Here is a 16,674-nt window from a genome sequence, read left to right on the forward strand (position 1 = left end):
CATCGCCGCGATTAACCTAAAGAGACTGAAAATCGAAGCAAAATAACGAAAATAGTAGAGAAAATGAAATGTACATTCCTTAGCAAACCATTAGTGGCAACTCCTTTGTCAGAAAGTAACAGTATATGCACCGGGAGACAATCAGTGTCAGTCTAAATATAGTTGCAAATGGCCGCTTTCCTTCATTCTCCTGGATGTTCTAAATCTGGAGGCCCTCTCAATTATCACACGCGTTTGCTCAGTGTTACCAACTCTTCTCATCCTTACCACGTGCAGGAATTCTTTACTTCCATTGTCGCCATCTCCATGAAAGCCTATTCAGTTGTTTGACAACTGTGTTACCATCAAAGGTTACGACAAGAAAAACCTGATGGTAAAGTTATCCCCTGTGCAATTCTATATGCCATCTAGGCTCAAAGGAGTGTGAAGATACGGCTCCACACATTCTTGACCTTTGCCATATTGGACGTAATGTGATCAGCAACACCCTCCGGTTGCATTAACCCCCACCCCCTTTCGCCAAATACCCATTTATTAGAGGGTGGGTGATCCGAAGAGACGTTCTGTATAGGGACATCGCCTGAAAATTTTGCGCCTGAAATCGAACCCGGGTCTCTTGCGTGATAATCGTACGCCATACCGACTAGACCACCGCAGCTCATATAATCTTTTCATGTATTTACGAATACGTATTTGGTTGGATGTAGAAGAACAATCTTTGTCCATTAGCGGATTAGCGGGAGGGGCACAGGTGCACACAAAATGGAAGATAGGTATCGCAAGAAACCAAAACTATTCGAGCAAGCTAATGTGGAATCCTTCTATAGCTCCGTTTACTATTCTTTTCCACACAGTCAAAGAAAACGAACTTTCAGCACCTCTGAAGTTTCCCCAAATTCGAAGTACAGTTTTTCAAAAAGGTCCAATTCATATTAATTTTGGGAATACATTTACCTGTACATTCCCCTAAAAGTAACCACCCCTCCTATGAAAAATTCTGTATGACCTCCCGCTTTGTGTATGGTGGAGAAAAAAATGCCGAGTACTTTTCATTTCATATCAGACGCAATCAGTCATGTAAATAAATAAAGATGGAAAGGTGCGTTGGTAAAATCTGCTCTAAATTATCTACTAATTTGAGTAGTGTCGTTGTTGTTCTTTTGGCTTTTGGAAAGAAAAATTCTTCCAACCTGTAGAGTGAATGCTCCAGCGTATAAGAATGACGTGGCATCGAACATGCAGGAACGATTATTTAAAATAGAAAAAAAAAACTGTGGTGCGGATCGTATCAAACGAATCCTGCGTGCTTCATTAAAATCAGCTCAACGACAATGTTCTTTCTATCGGGAGACGCGTATCAAGTATCATGCTTTTGTAGAAAGGCTTTTGTATGCGGGTGGACCGCCCTTGCGAAACTAACGAACAGTTGGGAGCTTCCTCTGTCTATTACAGGTAAGACTAAAGTTACAGTGGAAATGAGGTATCTCAGCAGTGTTGCATAACCTCATTTCTGTCGTATCTTCTCTCACGTTACGTAAAGATAATATAATTAGTACTCCCTCTGTCCCATAATTATTGTTCGGTACACCTTTGGTTGTTGTCTCATAATAATTGCCCAATATTCAAACTGTGACATTGGTGTATACAGAAGAAGAACATAAAACAAGGGAATGAGTCATACAACTTTACTACTCAAGGATCAGTACAAATTGGGCTTTCCATCTGCCTCTTCGTCTGTTATTCCTGTACTACCATTTTGGCATACCGGAGTATAATGAAGGGACAGAGGGAGTAGTAACCTTGTGTCGCCCCAGTCGACTGTAGCTTTTTCAAGCCCTAACTGTTGCATCTGTGCAAGATCAATTTGTGTTCAACTCAGTTTTCTTTAAAATATGTTATATTTCTTCCTTTAAAAATACGTTATTGTTAATACGAACGCACATGTAAAGGATTTATAAACTGAATTCTTACTGAAAAATAATTAAAAAGATTGTGGTATTTTGTTAAAATAAAATAAAATTGTAAAACGTTGTAATAGTTCTATACCTATGAATGTATAAGCAACTATAGTGTTACCTCGGAATAATGTAAACAAATTTTCTGTATAAAAGAGCGATAGCTCTGTAAGCCTGTGGGACACTCCTGGCTGCTGAAAGGCTGGTGATTCAGGGGACAGTTGGGGAAATATCTTGCCGCGCTCTTCGGGGCGGCTTTGGGGTACTTGTATTTCAAGGCGGATATTTCTGAACCCAACGCTGAAAAGATGTTGTTCTGCATCACGAAAAGACCAGGGTTTTAAATTGCGGAATAACTAATAGGTTTCGGCCTACAAGTTATATCGGGTGAATTGTCTGTTTAAAAAAGTTTAAGCTTGAATAAATCTCTAAGTAAGAGATACTAATACTCTCTTATTCCAAAGCTATATAGGTAAAAATCAAAACAAATCATTCACCGCAGACACGCAGGGACTTGGTCCTACTAATCCTCTGATGCCCTTGAGAAGTCCGATGAAGGGTTGTATATGAACTACCTAAAACCCTAAAGGCAGAAGGTGTGTGTCAACCTCTCTGCAGAATTTCTTCTTTGAGCTCCTTGCTCCTTGTCGTCACCTTGAAATCAACTGTTTGAATTTATAATTCCAACCCGGAACCTCTTGATTACAAGGCGATGATGCTACCGTACGCCATCGGGGAAACCCATTTGTTTCCAGACTTGTATCACTTAGATTGTTAAGTTCCTTTACTACGCGAGATTTTCCGACATACCAATGATAAAGCTCAGATTAAGTTGTACATTCTTGTAGTGTCCTATTTCAACCGTATGTTGGCAGGTGGAGGAAAGGGCATTATATACCGTGCCATGATGGCACGCACTAATGGACCACATATTCTCGATCTTAACTAAAGTGGAGATGATGTAATCAGCACCTAGCAGCTAGAGTAAAGAAGACCTTTAAACTACCAGACTGGATGGGTCCCAGAGCTGCTGTATACAGAAACAATATCGAAAAATTTCCCATCTGAGATCATCCACCTCGGAATCGAAACCACATTTCCCTAGTGGCAACCGGAAATCTTAGGAAGGAAAACAGGGAGAGAGACTTTAGGCATTTGTTTACCATATTTTTTTACCTGTTATGGTGAATATGTACAGGGTGGCACAAGAAGTCACTTAACCCCCCCCCCCCGTACAAGGCCACTGCAGCGCGCAACATGGAAATGGCGATGACCAATCGTTATCAGGTTACGGGGGAACCACATTGACGCCAGCCACGTGGTCGGCGGCCATCTTGATGTCCGCCATCTTGAATTCAACTTCAGAATTTTAAATGGGAAGGGGGTGATATGATATATCAAATCAGGCCAGAATTTTACGAGAAATTCAATGGTGAAGGTGTTTTCGACGTATCTTGTCATCTGATAACTAAATTTGGACAGAAACTGCTTCACAACGTTCCCATAGTATTCTGATGTTCCTCCCTATTGAAAAAAGAACTCTGTAAAAATTACCTTCTGCCATAAGCAAAGGATGAAAAAACCTGTTTATTTAACAAATCCAAGTAGCCCTAAGCATTTAAGGTTCCGTTGATGGAAAATTGACTAACCAATCGTGTTCGACACAGCACGCCACACCATTAATTTACCAGCACTAACCATTCAGCTTTGATCTGTCGAAAATGGGTTATCAGATAAAAAGCATCGAATATTCTGTTTATGAACTTCCTTATGAACATAAACATTAGCCTTGTCACTGTGAAGGACTTTTCATTTAATGGAAGCATCAAAACGTAATTGTTTGCGACAACCATTCATAATGTGCAGCTCTTCATGGATGTATCTTCTGCAGTGGCATGCGAACTTCTCTCCCTAGACGTCACTTTGATCTCGATGCATTACCGATGCGCTAAACAAATTTTAAGGCATTTTTCTAACACCTCTAAAAACAGCAAATTGGTACAACAATTCATTCATAACTTTTTACTGGTTAAAGATACATAAAAAAACTTCACCATTGAATTTCTCGTGAAATTCTAGCCTGATTTGATATATCAAATCACCCTCTTCCTATTTATAATTCTGAAGTTGAATTCAAGATGGCGGACATCAAGATGGCCACCGACCGTGCGGGTAGCGTCAATGTGGTTCCCCCTTGGCCTGGCAACGATTGGTCATCACCATTTCCACGTTGCGCGCTGCAGTGGGATTGTACCGAGGGTGTTAAGATACTTATTGAGCCACCCCGTATAGTTATATAATTGTACCACTACAGTAAAAATAGCAACGAAGTACTATTTGCAGTACATTCATTTAAAACAGCAGATATTTCTATTTTTAAAAAATACAATTTTGAATAAATATAAATTACACGTAGAGGATACAGAGTCTCCGAGTGGAATAGCCACAGTGGGAAGAAAGTGGGGCCTAGGCAACCGAGAAAGAATCTTATCACTCCCTTCACGCGCGGAATTTTCAAATAACGTAAAATATATATTTTTACAAGGTTATTCATATTTATGGTGTAATTTGAAAGACAGTCCATCATTGTGTAAGAGATTTTTTTGTCAAGTCCCCGATGGCGCAGTGGTAGCGTCGTCATCTTGTAATACAGGGGTCCCGGGTGCGATACCCGGTGGAGGCACATAGTACATAAAGTGGACTTATAACCTAAAATCAATCAATCAATCAAGTAAAGAAATCTGTTTCTTTTTAAAACATTTTTGTGTCATTCGTGATTAAGATTTACCGTGTGTAATGAGTGTTTGTCTGGAGTGATGAAATAAAACCACGGACATATCCTGTCATGATGGCAGATCTCAAGGGTTTGAACCCGTAGTAGATTCTCGAATATTGAGAATAACACGAGGTGCTTCGACAGCATAACGAGTTGCTTCGTTCGAAGAATTAAATTACCTATCGCAACTCCAAGTTAAGGTGTCTTGACGCTTTCGCGGCTTCCGAAACGCCTCTGAATGACTTGAGATGTGAAAAGCAACCCGGAATAGACCCCTCGACCGCCCAATACGTTTTCAGTGCTGTCGACAGGTCAAGTTCCTTCAGAGACTGCCAAGTCACGTCTCGGAAAGCGTGAAGCCAAGACAGTGTTTCCAAATCGCAACAGGAATTACAATCAAGCAAATAACTAGGGCTATATCTAAAGTTCGATTGCTTATATATCCATTTTAAATACAAGAGGATTTAGGCCATATGTGAGAGTACTAGAATTTAGATCGAGCACTTTCCCCCACTTTCTCTTATTTTGTGTCGCATTTCTGTCACAATGTGTTAATAGCAACGACAAGGATCAATAATGAGTACATGCAATGTATGAAGGGCCAATCAAAAGGGAACACGTTCCGTAACTCGAAACCATCACTCAACCCTCTAGGCTATCAAGGCGAAAACTAGAACTCTAGGGATGTAAGAGCCAATTCAAGTTCCCTTAAGATTAATATAACCTCCTTATTTTTTTAGTGCGTCTCTTTAACTTCACTATATGCACGTATAGGCTAATCAGTCAGTCAGTCAGTCATTGGATCAGTCAGTTTTATATATGTGAGTAGAGTTTCAGTCTATAGAACTATGCCTCTGTATCGTTTTTGTCGTTTGTCATTTCTTCTTTCTCGGTTTTTCATGAGTCGTTTGTCACACCCTAGAACTGTCGTAGGGATTTAGATGTGGGCCAGGGGTTCTGTATCCAGGCATACTTTTGAATTGTGGGCGGGAGGTTGGCTAATCGGGATTGGATCTACAATCTAAACCACTAAGTATCTACAACAGTTATCGAACCCAGAACCAATCGGGGAGACCCAATCAACCTATTATTAATAGGCGTCTTAAAGATTCAAATTTAAAGAAAATGTTAGCACATGTACGCTGAAAGTACAAGGAAAAGCCAATAAAAAGCCTTAAAAAGATGGTATAAATTAATAACAGACTCAAATTGAAATGCACTCTTAGTATATTACTCTCTATTTTATGCATCTTAGATACTTGGCGATATTTGTTTTTTAACGTCATAACGTCATTAAAAAGAAGCTGATTCACAAGTAATGCTCAGCAATGTCTAATGATGAAGTTTCTCATAAGCTTTGAATTTACATATTGACTCTTCCTCGTAAATTGTATTAATTATTCCATAGCTGCGCGTTTAGATCGATGAGAACAAGAAAACTATCTCCTCTTACTGACTGGTTAGTTAACTGGAAGTGCTTGCAGTTACCAATGGCGGACTGTATGACAAACTATTCTAGTATCACTCTAGTGTATCGAAAACGTTTCTTCACTTTGTCTCAAACATATATAGTTGGCAACATTGACTTAGGTTGTTCCTTTGAATTGGCTATTCCAAGTTTTCATCGTCCAACCAGGTTCACTTTCAGGGTTCCCAAATCGCAGTCTTGAACAGCTCTTAGAGCAAGATAGAGATAGAGATACTGTAAATAGTTCAATTCTTTGTCCAGTGTTGGTAGTTGGATATGATTTGGTTATCGTGGATTCAATTCACAAATAGAATTGATTATTGTTAGTTAACTTCCTCTAGCAAATATCTCATTTGTAATTTCAGCGATGATGAATTAATTGATACATCAGTTGTATCAATTATTCAAGCTGATGGGTGTGGTATTTGAAAAAAATCCGACGAGGAAATTCCCTTCCCTTCAAATATAATCAGGGGGGTGGACTTTATTGCAGATGACTGAAATTGGCAGACGTTTGTGTATGGAAATGCCGTCAACAGGAATAACAATAATGTTACATGACTAAACTCGACTTTCTCTATAGGTGTGCTTGCTAAAATTAGTCATCATTCTGTTATAAATCTTCCACAAATTCATAGAGTTATCGAGAATAACAGGAAAACTGTGTCTGAAGTTTAGGAGTCATGTTGGAAAAAGGAAAGAGCATCTCTAGCGGGATTTGCGTAGAATTTGAAGAGAGTTTCGTCATAATCAATAAGGAGCATCGATATGACTAGAAGTCACTCTGTATTCCTGCGTTTATGCATCTATTCAATTATTTGATACTGTAAAAATATATTTTAACCTTGATATTGAAATACATAAAATAGCATCAACAACTAGGTATATTTAATCATCTAGCATAATCATATGTCACCGAGTTAGTTTCTTTCTCGTAGTGATGAAATAGATTTTACATTCTTAACTTTTTAAGGGGCCTCCCCGATGACGCAGTGGTACCGTAGTCGCCTTGTAAAGGGTTCCGGGTTTGATACCCGGTAAAGGCACATAGTGGTGGTTAGGACCCCACTTTAAACTGTAGGTCCAGTACCGATTAGCCTTTCTGTCCATAAAGTGGACTTAACAAATCAAATGTATATTTCTTAAGCAAAACCATGTTAGAAATTACTACTCATTCTCTGTAATAAAACGGTAATATTTTACAGTACCCCTTTTTTTCATATCTATTAGTTCACAAAATATAGAGTGTTATTTATAGCTAGACAGACTGAAGAAAGAGCCAAATAGCAACATATTTTATTTATTTATTCATTATTATATTTTTATTATTTGTATATTTATTACATATTACTTGTATATTATATATTATTATCTATTTATTTATTTATATACTATATACTATACTTTTATATTTATATATAATATACACTTTCGTTCATTAGTCCTCTTTACTAATCACTAACATACTTTTCAATATTTTCATCGTTACTCAACTATGATTGTTAACTTCTTTTATTTAGGTTATCTACTTCTCAATGTTAACCGAATGAACATTGAATGCCGGTGAAACGCATACCTATTCCTTACAAGGGTTTCGAACCTAAGACTCTTACTGTAAGAGGCCGATACGATAACCACTCTGCAGCAGATGTGGATTATTCGAGTTGAGGCAACGTTAAATATTACACTGCCAGGCTACATTAACCAAATGATGCTTAAGGCACTTGGATTAACTACGTATTATTTAATCGGCAATGGTAAAGGTTTATATAATTTATGCCAAAAATGTAATGTCATTAATTGAAAAGGGTTCAATAGAGCAAAGACGATTAATATTACACAATCCATGGAATGGTTGCAGTTCCACTAATGACTGCTCAGTGGCAATTATTTATTTATTTATTTTGTTAGGAAAGAAGCCCATAAGTCAGAAGAAACTAACAAGTGCATTTATTTGCTTCTATCGCTGTTGTCACCATTGTCACCTATACACTCCATAGTTAGGATCTCAGATTCATAATAATTGAATGTACCAAACTGATAGTAATAAGTACGATGGTCATGTCCATCAATGATGTACTGTAGACTACAAATCTAAATCTACATGTGTTGTCTAAAGCTAATGTGGGTTTATATTTTACACATTTTAGATGGCGCAGTGGTAACGTCGTCGCCTTGTAATCAAGAGGTCCCGTTTCGATTTTCGGAGAAAGCACATAGTGGTTCTAATCCCACTAGCGATTTGCCTTTCTGTGCATAAAGTAGACTTAAAACAAGAACTGAAAATATACTCGACCATTTTGCGGTCATATCACATTAAAATTGATAATATTCTACCCTTATAATTTAACATTCTACCTAAAAAAAAAAAAAAAACTGGATGCAACCGTTTTATATAGGGTGGCGCAAAAGTCAGTTTATTCATACTATTATCAATGTGCTTTTTGGGTAAACTGACTTTTGCGCCACCCTGTATTTAAATTTGAATATTTGCATTGAACAGATAAATACAGTCTGAACAGATAAATGCATTAAAGCGAACTTTTATCGGTTGCTGTTCCGTGTGATGTACTAAATGTCCATAAATTGAACAGATCAGACACCATCGTTTTAAATAAATGAAAATTACATATTTGTGTCAATTGATGCACAAACAGTACAGTCACCGGCAATATAAATGGGACACCTAGAGACTGACATACTCACTTCCTGCAAGGCGTTATGCGTGTTGCCTAACTCTGCGGTAGAGATTGCCATTGAAAATTTGCTATTAAAATCGCCGTAGAGTTAGGCAACACACTTAAAGTCTTGCAGAAAAGTGAGTATTTCAGTCTCTAGGTGTCCCATTTATATTGCCGGTGAGTGTACATCAACTTTGATTCCATGAATTTCGAGACCTGCGTGTAAGAATAAAGTTTTTGCCCTGGTAGTCAGAACCTGAATTTCAGTTCAACATCTCGAGTACGATAACTGATGCGAAAGAGGAAAAAATGCTAAGGGGAGGCCAAAATAAAAAGACGAAAAAAATATCTTCCGTGGCACGCAGAGGCGAAGAGTCTATTTTGATCTCGTTTGGATTCCAGAGCTGTAATCCTGAATTTTTGCCAAGAACCGAACATCACCCTCCCCTTTAACCTACAACCATATAATTTTCCAAATAAAATATGACCCACACAATGAACACCGCGCAGAGGGCAAAGTCCCATAATTCTCTTTGCCTACTTTATTATTTCTAACAATTATATATCATGTTAGGGGAAGGACGCTTTGCACAAATAGGCAAAAGGAAGGAAAGTGAAATGCGAACATGATATAGACGTGATAACATAACCTGATGTATATCTCCGAGAAATATTACAAGCCAACTTATTTCATGCTGACGTACAGAAAAATAAAGTTGTCGAAGCAAGTTCCAAGAAATAACAATTTCAACTTAGTTTTTAATGCAAATGATGACCTCACGTTACCCAGTATATTATTACCTGTAGTTTTCTGAATATTAAGGGATTTTATAAATTTCTATGACACATGAAAGGTAATAAAACTCACGTACTCTTTAACTACCATCTTGCAACTTTCGCACATACGCAACTCTACAGACAATTTAATTCTTGTTTTCCTACTCTTTTAAAAGTAAATCAAGCAAATTACTTATCTAAAATAATTTATTTTATTTTATGTTCATTATCTCGAGTTGTTTAAAGCATTTGATACAACCCTTTATATAGTTAGTATAGGGTGGTAATGAAGCTGCCATGGCTAGCGTACGATTCCGGATGTCTTACATAAAACACACATATTCATATATGCACATACATACACAGAGTGTCCTAGAAGTCCTCGTACCCCTACTTGAATGTATCCGGATGCGACCGTGTTTGAAATTGGTTGGTATTTCGTTGCTTGGGAATAATTTGATCTCGTCGTTAGTATCTATGATCTGAAGGTCACGTGGAACCACTCGAAATCTTATGTCAGTTGTTGCGCCATGGCTTGTGTGAGCCCATACAGTTACAGTGCTGAGGAACGGTTAGTCGCTAGTGACGTGTGTGTTGGTGCACGAACGAAAACACACGGGGCAAACAATGTAATGTAATGTTATGTAAAGATACCAAGTATGTTATAATGTAATAATTTTTTTATTTTTGTTTTAAGTCCACTTTATGCACAGAAAGGCTAATTGGGACTGGAACTACAGTTTAAAGTTGGATCTGAACCACTATGTTCCTCCACCAGGTACCGAACCCGGGACCCCTTAATTACAAGTTGGCGACGCTACCACTGCGTCATCGGGAGGCCCTAATGTCATAAATAGATGGTTATACTCGTAATAAATAAACATATCATATATGGGTAATATGTAGTTCTACGTAATAAGGGGTGATTTCTCGTACAATCTGTATATTGATTGATTGTTTAATTGAATTTACTTCGCTTTTTCTGCCACTTTTGGCTAATCACGAAGATAAGAATGAGTGATGATATGATGAAATTGATGAAGAGGCATTGCCGGATGTACAAGCCGCAAAATCACGCAGTGAGGGGGGCCCGGAGGCAAGTACGCTATTAGGGGGCCTTCAGTCATTGACAGTAGTGGGTGCGCGTGTGTAAAATATAAACGTACAGGAACGAATACAATATATACAGATAAAGGTAAAGTTCCTTGTGCACATAGTACTTGCCATTTAGCCACATTTAGGGTTTGTAGAGGTAGGGCCTCACATATTTTCAGTCTAGAATTTCAAAAGAAATGCGATGGTGAAGGTTCCTTCACACTATCTTTAATCTGGAAAAAGTTACGACTGCATGATTGCAACAAATGTAACATTTTCCAGGTGTGAGAAAACAGTGTCACATATACAGTATATCACATCACCACGGGCGCCGAAACCGGGTGGGTCAGGGGTCCTACCCCCTTCACTTCTCGTTTGCCTCCTCCCCTATAGGGGCCCAATGTATAGCTTTCAACATATTACATAACTTTTGCACACAGAAATTTCGCACACAACAGGTGGGAAATTATGCAACATTCTGCCCTGAAATGCACAGAATCAATAATGTGGGACTATCACTCATTTTTTTTTGTTTTTTTTGTGCTTTAACTATTTCAGTATTATCTTATACAAACCGATAATGAATGAAAGAAAACGCTTGGTTATTATGAATGGTATATTACGACAGAGTGGACAGTTAGGGTGCCAACAATCGACCTTGCCTGGATGAAAATTTTATCTTGGGATTTCCTTTTTCGTGTGTAAAAATGTGTGAAGATATTGAACTCCTATAAAGGATTGTAGGAGTACGTATTAAAACCGAATATGATACTCAAATTGTTAGTCAAAAGTTACATGTAAAGTATTATGCTGTATTATTACATAATCACAGTAGTACAGTGATTTTGTTTCGGCTAATAAAGTTAGTTGAGGCTACCCTGATATATGTTTTGTTGTGAAAGCTAGTTATTGTAATTACAATTTTTCAAAGGTTAACTGAAGTGTATTAGGTCCCAACTTAGCCCCCCCCCCGAAAACATAAATAAATCAGTATTTATGCTTTACTCAGCTTTACCCGCCTCACAATATCCGATGAAATCGGCGTCTATGCACATCACCTCCTTCCATTTTAAAAATTTTGAGTTGAATTCAATATGGTGGACGTTCGCTTGGCATACACCACAGTGGTTCCCAATAGCCTAACCTGTTTCTATCATGACCAATTGTACCCAGCGTAACTCCTTTACTTTGTAAAAGGGGTGTTAAGGGACTTTTGAATCACCCTGTAGGCCCTTGTATGTGGCTTTGTCAACATGATATGAAGAATTTCATACACACACACAGATCATATATATACACATACATATATACATGTGTGTGTGTTTGTGTTTGAAGGTAGGTAGGTAGAGGGGGAGGGCCTTTGGTAACATTTTGAAGGGGTGGGGGCAAGATTTGTAGATCCGGCACTGTGAAGAGGCACACATAGAGACACTCATGCCAAGGATGGGATTCGAACCCAGGACCCCTGAAGTCGTAGCACGTTGTGCTAACAACTCTGCCACGGAGACCCGTGCACTCTCTCTCTCTGCTTGTGTGTGTGTGTGTGTGTGTAAAGTGTGTCCGTCAGTTAGCTCGTAGGATATTAAAGGAAAGTGAATGAGTGAATATTAGTAGGGAGATTTGACTGAGCTACCATTTCCAATATTGTTAGAGTGTGAAACTATACGTCATGATTATTTTGGTGATTGGAGACACAGAATTGACGTTTGACCTTTACCTTGCAGGTGACCGGTGAGGCGTCGCAGCCATGGAGCAGTTCGAGCAACTCCTGACGTGCGCCATCTGCCTGGATCGCTACCGCAACCCGAAGCTGCTGCCATGTCAACACTCGTTCTGCATGGAGCCCTGCATGGATGGACTGGTCGACTACGTCAGACGGCAGGTAAGGGATTAACCTCCACTCGCTCAAATATTTATTGTAAGTCGGTGACGTACGCCTACGAGTGAACAGTGATATGCATGATTAGATAATTCAGTGTAAAAACAAATCCAAATATACTCGTAGACAGTGTACTTTATGGAAACAATGACGATCCACATATACGCGTAGACAATATAATATATGCAATCAACGACAGTCCACATACAGGCACAGAACACAAAACGTGTCAATCGACACGCATGTGTTGACTTCAATGACACATTACCGTGCTTAAACTGCAAATGATGCCCTTTTTGGTGTGTCAAAATACACACAGAAATGTATAAAGGGTACTTTTATCATCTGATGTTCCTTGTGATGCACTAAAAATGTATCAATGGGGAAGACTAGAAAATACCCGCATACGTGATACGATTCCAACAGTAACAGGGGACATGTTGGAAAGAATATGGCAAGAAGTTGAATGCAGAATGGATATTGTTCGTGCTACCAATGGGGCACATGTGGAGGTGTATCAGTGCGTGGAAAATAAAATTTATGAGTTTTTCTTCAATTCTCCGAAATGTCATTGCTCTATCATTCCTTCTTTCATTTCTACGATTGATTGAATTTAGGGAGATTTGAACGGCACACCCGGTACATTGATCAAATGACATTTTGGTACCTGCCTGGAAAATACCCCATTTACAATGTCCTCCTTGCTAGATAACGCACATACAAATACCCAGGCAGAGTGTATGAATTTATGGCGGGGGATTTCCCACCCACAAAAGAAAATTATCCTAAGCTGGAGAAAAGAACACATGCCAGGGATGTTTTTTCATTCCTCCGAAGAAAAGGAAATTGAAAGCATACAGTATACCATCAGTTTATTAACAGTTAACATATATCAACCAATTTGCATACCCAAAAAGACGTACCCTCCGAAATGAAGTCACAAATGAGCAAGTTGAGTGGGTATCCCCACCAAAACAAGAAGCTTAGTTTCAGGCATTATGCTTGTGTATTTCTGGTACTCTACAGAATAAAGCGGGGCGAAAAGTCGAATCATTCAGAACCGTTCAGGGTAAAGTCGTCGCGTTGTAATCAAAAGGTCCCGGGTTCGATACCCGTATTGCCGTTTGCTGCTGTAACGTGAGGGCAAAATAGTCACGTCTCCTACCCGTAAAGAAGACTTTCCTCAGTCACACAATTGTAGGATGGTACTTTCAACGAAAGTCATTTCTTCATCATACCCCCCCCACCTTCCCTTCGCTGTTATGGTTAACCTAACAGATACAAATAAGTAACCTCAGTTAAACGAACCCGACAACAGTTGAAAAGCAATTTTAAAGATAAACGTACAAAATATGAAAACGACCGAATACCGAACCAAAATCGCATCATTGCGAAATGTCATTGTAGATGAAACCACAGGCATGTCCCTCGTCTGAAGCACAAGGGTTTACCAAACTAATTGGATTGAGGGGACTAATTTACCTGCTTGACAACCATGGGTTCATGTTGGTGATCCTCCGAACAATTTTTACAGTCTAGAATTGTCGGCAAATTTCCATCATGAATGGACGACCGCGCGTGTCACCGGTCGGCGGGACCTTTGGGTCCAGCTGGGAGGACATATATTACTCCTCCGACCGCATCCCACAGCAGCCAATTGCGGGACGCTCCTGGGCTCGTGACAGGTCAGCTCTGCAAATCCCAAAAGTGCATATTTTGAGGCCGTTGGTCGGATGATTGCAATATGGTTCTCGCTGGTCCAGGAACTTGTCACATTGCATGCAGGAGACAACCATGAAACAAATAACGTCCAAACGTACCCACAAAACATGAAATTCCTGAGGTTCAAAATGTAATTGAAAAATAAAAAATTTAATGAATTCCCTGCGTTTTAAAGGAAAAAACTGACTGTCATGTGACGACAGAGGGTCAGTTGTTGTGTCAGTGTAGTTGTTTTAAGGGTGGAAACACCGCATCTCGTACCCATGAAAACACTTCAAATATAACGACTTAAGAAAACTATCAGAGCTACGTCATGTGTAGTATGTAAGCATTATGTAAATAATATAAACATATGTTTTTTTAGTATATGATTAACAGGAAATGCATCCTAATATTAATCATTTAACTTTCAACGTAATCTTTCAACATATAAGAGGTCAATAAATTCATTACAATGTTGAATTTTGCAGTTACATACCCTCATATTTTTTTTTCGATAAACGAGGTTCAAACTATATATTACTGTTTGTATGTTATTATAGGGTCACTTCAAATCAACCGGGGTGTGAACCTTGACATCTCAGAAATTCATAATTTTGGGTACAGTGGTAGTACCAGTAAAGTTGACGAAAACTGCCAAATTCCAGATTTTTTCGGCCCTTAGTTTTCGAGTTATTAACTTTCAAGAAAGCAAAAATCTCAAAATTTGACATTTTGAAATCTGTAATCAGCTGTAGATCAAAAACTATTTTACCTAGAGAGCTCAAAGTGGTGTAATTTTCTTGTGCTTTTACTTAGCTTTAATTTGAAATGCAACATGACTGTGGTATTGGAGATTCGTAATTTTTTAAAAAAACTTGAAAAAACGTTTTTTTAAATCTCAAAAACATCATTTTTAGTTTGTTTTTTTGAAAAAATATATGTTTTGAAGACATCAATTGACTATTTGTGTGCAAAATTTCATAATGGGACGGCAATGGGTTCCTGTGGAAATTATTATTTTTTATATTGTAATGTCTGTGAAATTTGCTAAATTTGTTGACGTTCATGTTAAAACCATAACTACAAGCTGCGTGGTTGATGTTGAAGTCTTCATATTAGTCTATTTTATAATTTTTGACTGCAAATAATGTTAAAATTAGTATTATTTATCACTTTTAATAACTATGTATTGGTACATATTTTATAAAACATTCTCATTGTATATAACAACCTTAATATATAAATGTGTGATATTAAAACTTGAGGAGATTTCACACCAAAGTGACATGCAACAGCGACACATTTTTCTTGTCCTTTGCATGTTGCTAGGACTGGGAATTTTTTCAATAAATTGCATAATGCAGCTTCGGTCTGTTGTTCGCGCATGCACAGCGAATGCTTGTTTATAGACTGAACGAACCCGTGTTACTTGTTGTTTGTCACTTCAGAGTAAATCCTTGGTGTCGCTTGTCACCTGTCACTTGTTGCTTTGGTCTGATATCTCCCTTACAGGTATTTGAATAATAAAAAGTATTTAAATCATGCTTCTTAATACAATATAATGATTGATGAGAGATATGATATGTGAAGTGTTCCAGTCGTAGGAGTCATAACAGAAAAGGAACAAGTGTCAAGAGGAATAACTAGCCTCATTTCTTGATTGTTTACAGTGATATGTAGAGACCTCTGAACTTCGGTAGCAACCAGGGCCGTATCAAGGTTTGTGGAGGCCCCTGGGCAAAATGTTTGGTGGGACACCCCCCCCTGTTTTTATTATTTTTTACTAGGAGCTTTATTAGCTCAATATGTTAACCACCAATTTTCAGCATTTGAAATGGTAGACCTGATTTTAGAATCAGTAGTCATTCACAATCGAACATATCGCAGATAGCTTTACAGGGAGAATAGCGCAGTAAAATAAAGTTACAGGACGAAAATTGTAGCGCTATAACAGCAGTAAAATTCTGCTTCTAAATGTCTACAGTATACTATGAAGAATGAACACCGTAACTACTATATATAGTAAATACTAAGTGGGTTCAGATGGAAACAGAGAACTGAGCACTACACTGTACTTAAGTACATAATTTATTATAAATTATGTTATTTACAATTAAGAGTAAATATGTCACTACATATGCACGATCCATCTACTGGACAATTACCGACAGGTTCATTGTGGAAATTCCCAAAGGCTTAATACTTATAGTAGACACACTTTTCTTACCTTTTTTGCTGAAAATTCATCTACTATATCATCAAGTCCAATTCACGAAGAAGTTCATGTTCAATGCTCAATTAATAAGGATAAGCGATCCTGTCCCATGGCAGCACGAAGC

General features: G+C 38.2%; 1 protein-coding gene across 4 annotated transcripts in view; it reads left to right on the top strand.

Annotated features, from left to right (window-relative positions):
- tn (tripartite motif containing protein thin) overlaps positions 1-16,674 on the top strand; it is an 82,868-nt gene that overhangs the window by 37,155 nt on the left and 29,039 nt on the right. For all 4 annotated transcript variants that reach the window (XM_083120437.1, XM_083120440.1, XM_083120438.1 and 1 more), the window contains one exon: positions 12,477-12,634. In XM_083120437.1, coding sequence (XP_082976563.1) covers positions 12,500-12,634 — 135 coding nt within the window. In that variant the 5' untranslated portion in view covers positions 12,477-12,499. The remainder of the gene's footprint in view (positions 1-12,476; positions 12,635-16,674) is intronic.

This window comes from Lepisma saccharinum, chromosome 4, assembly GCF_977018435.1.
Source record: "Lepisma saccharinum chromosome 4, izLepSacc3.1, whole genome shotgun sequence".
NCBI classification, from domain to species: domain Eukaryota; kingdom Metazoa; phylum Arthropoda; class Insecta; order Zygentoma; family Lepismatidae; genus Lepisma; species Lepisma saccharinum.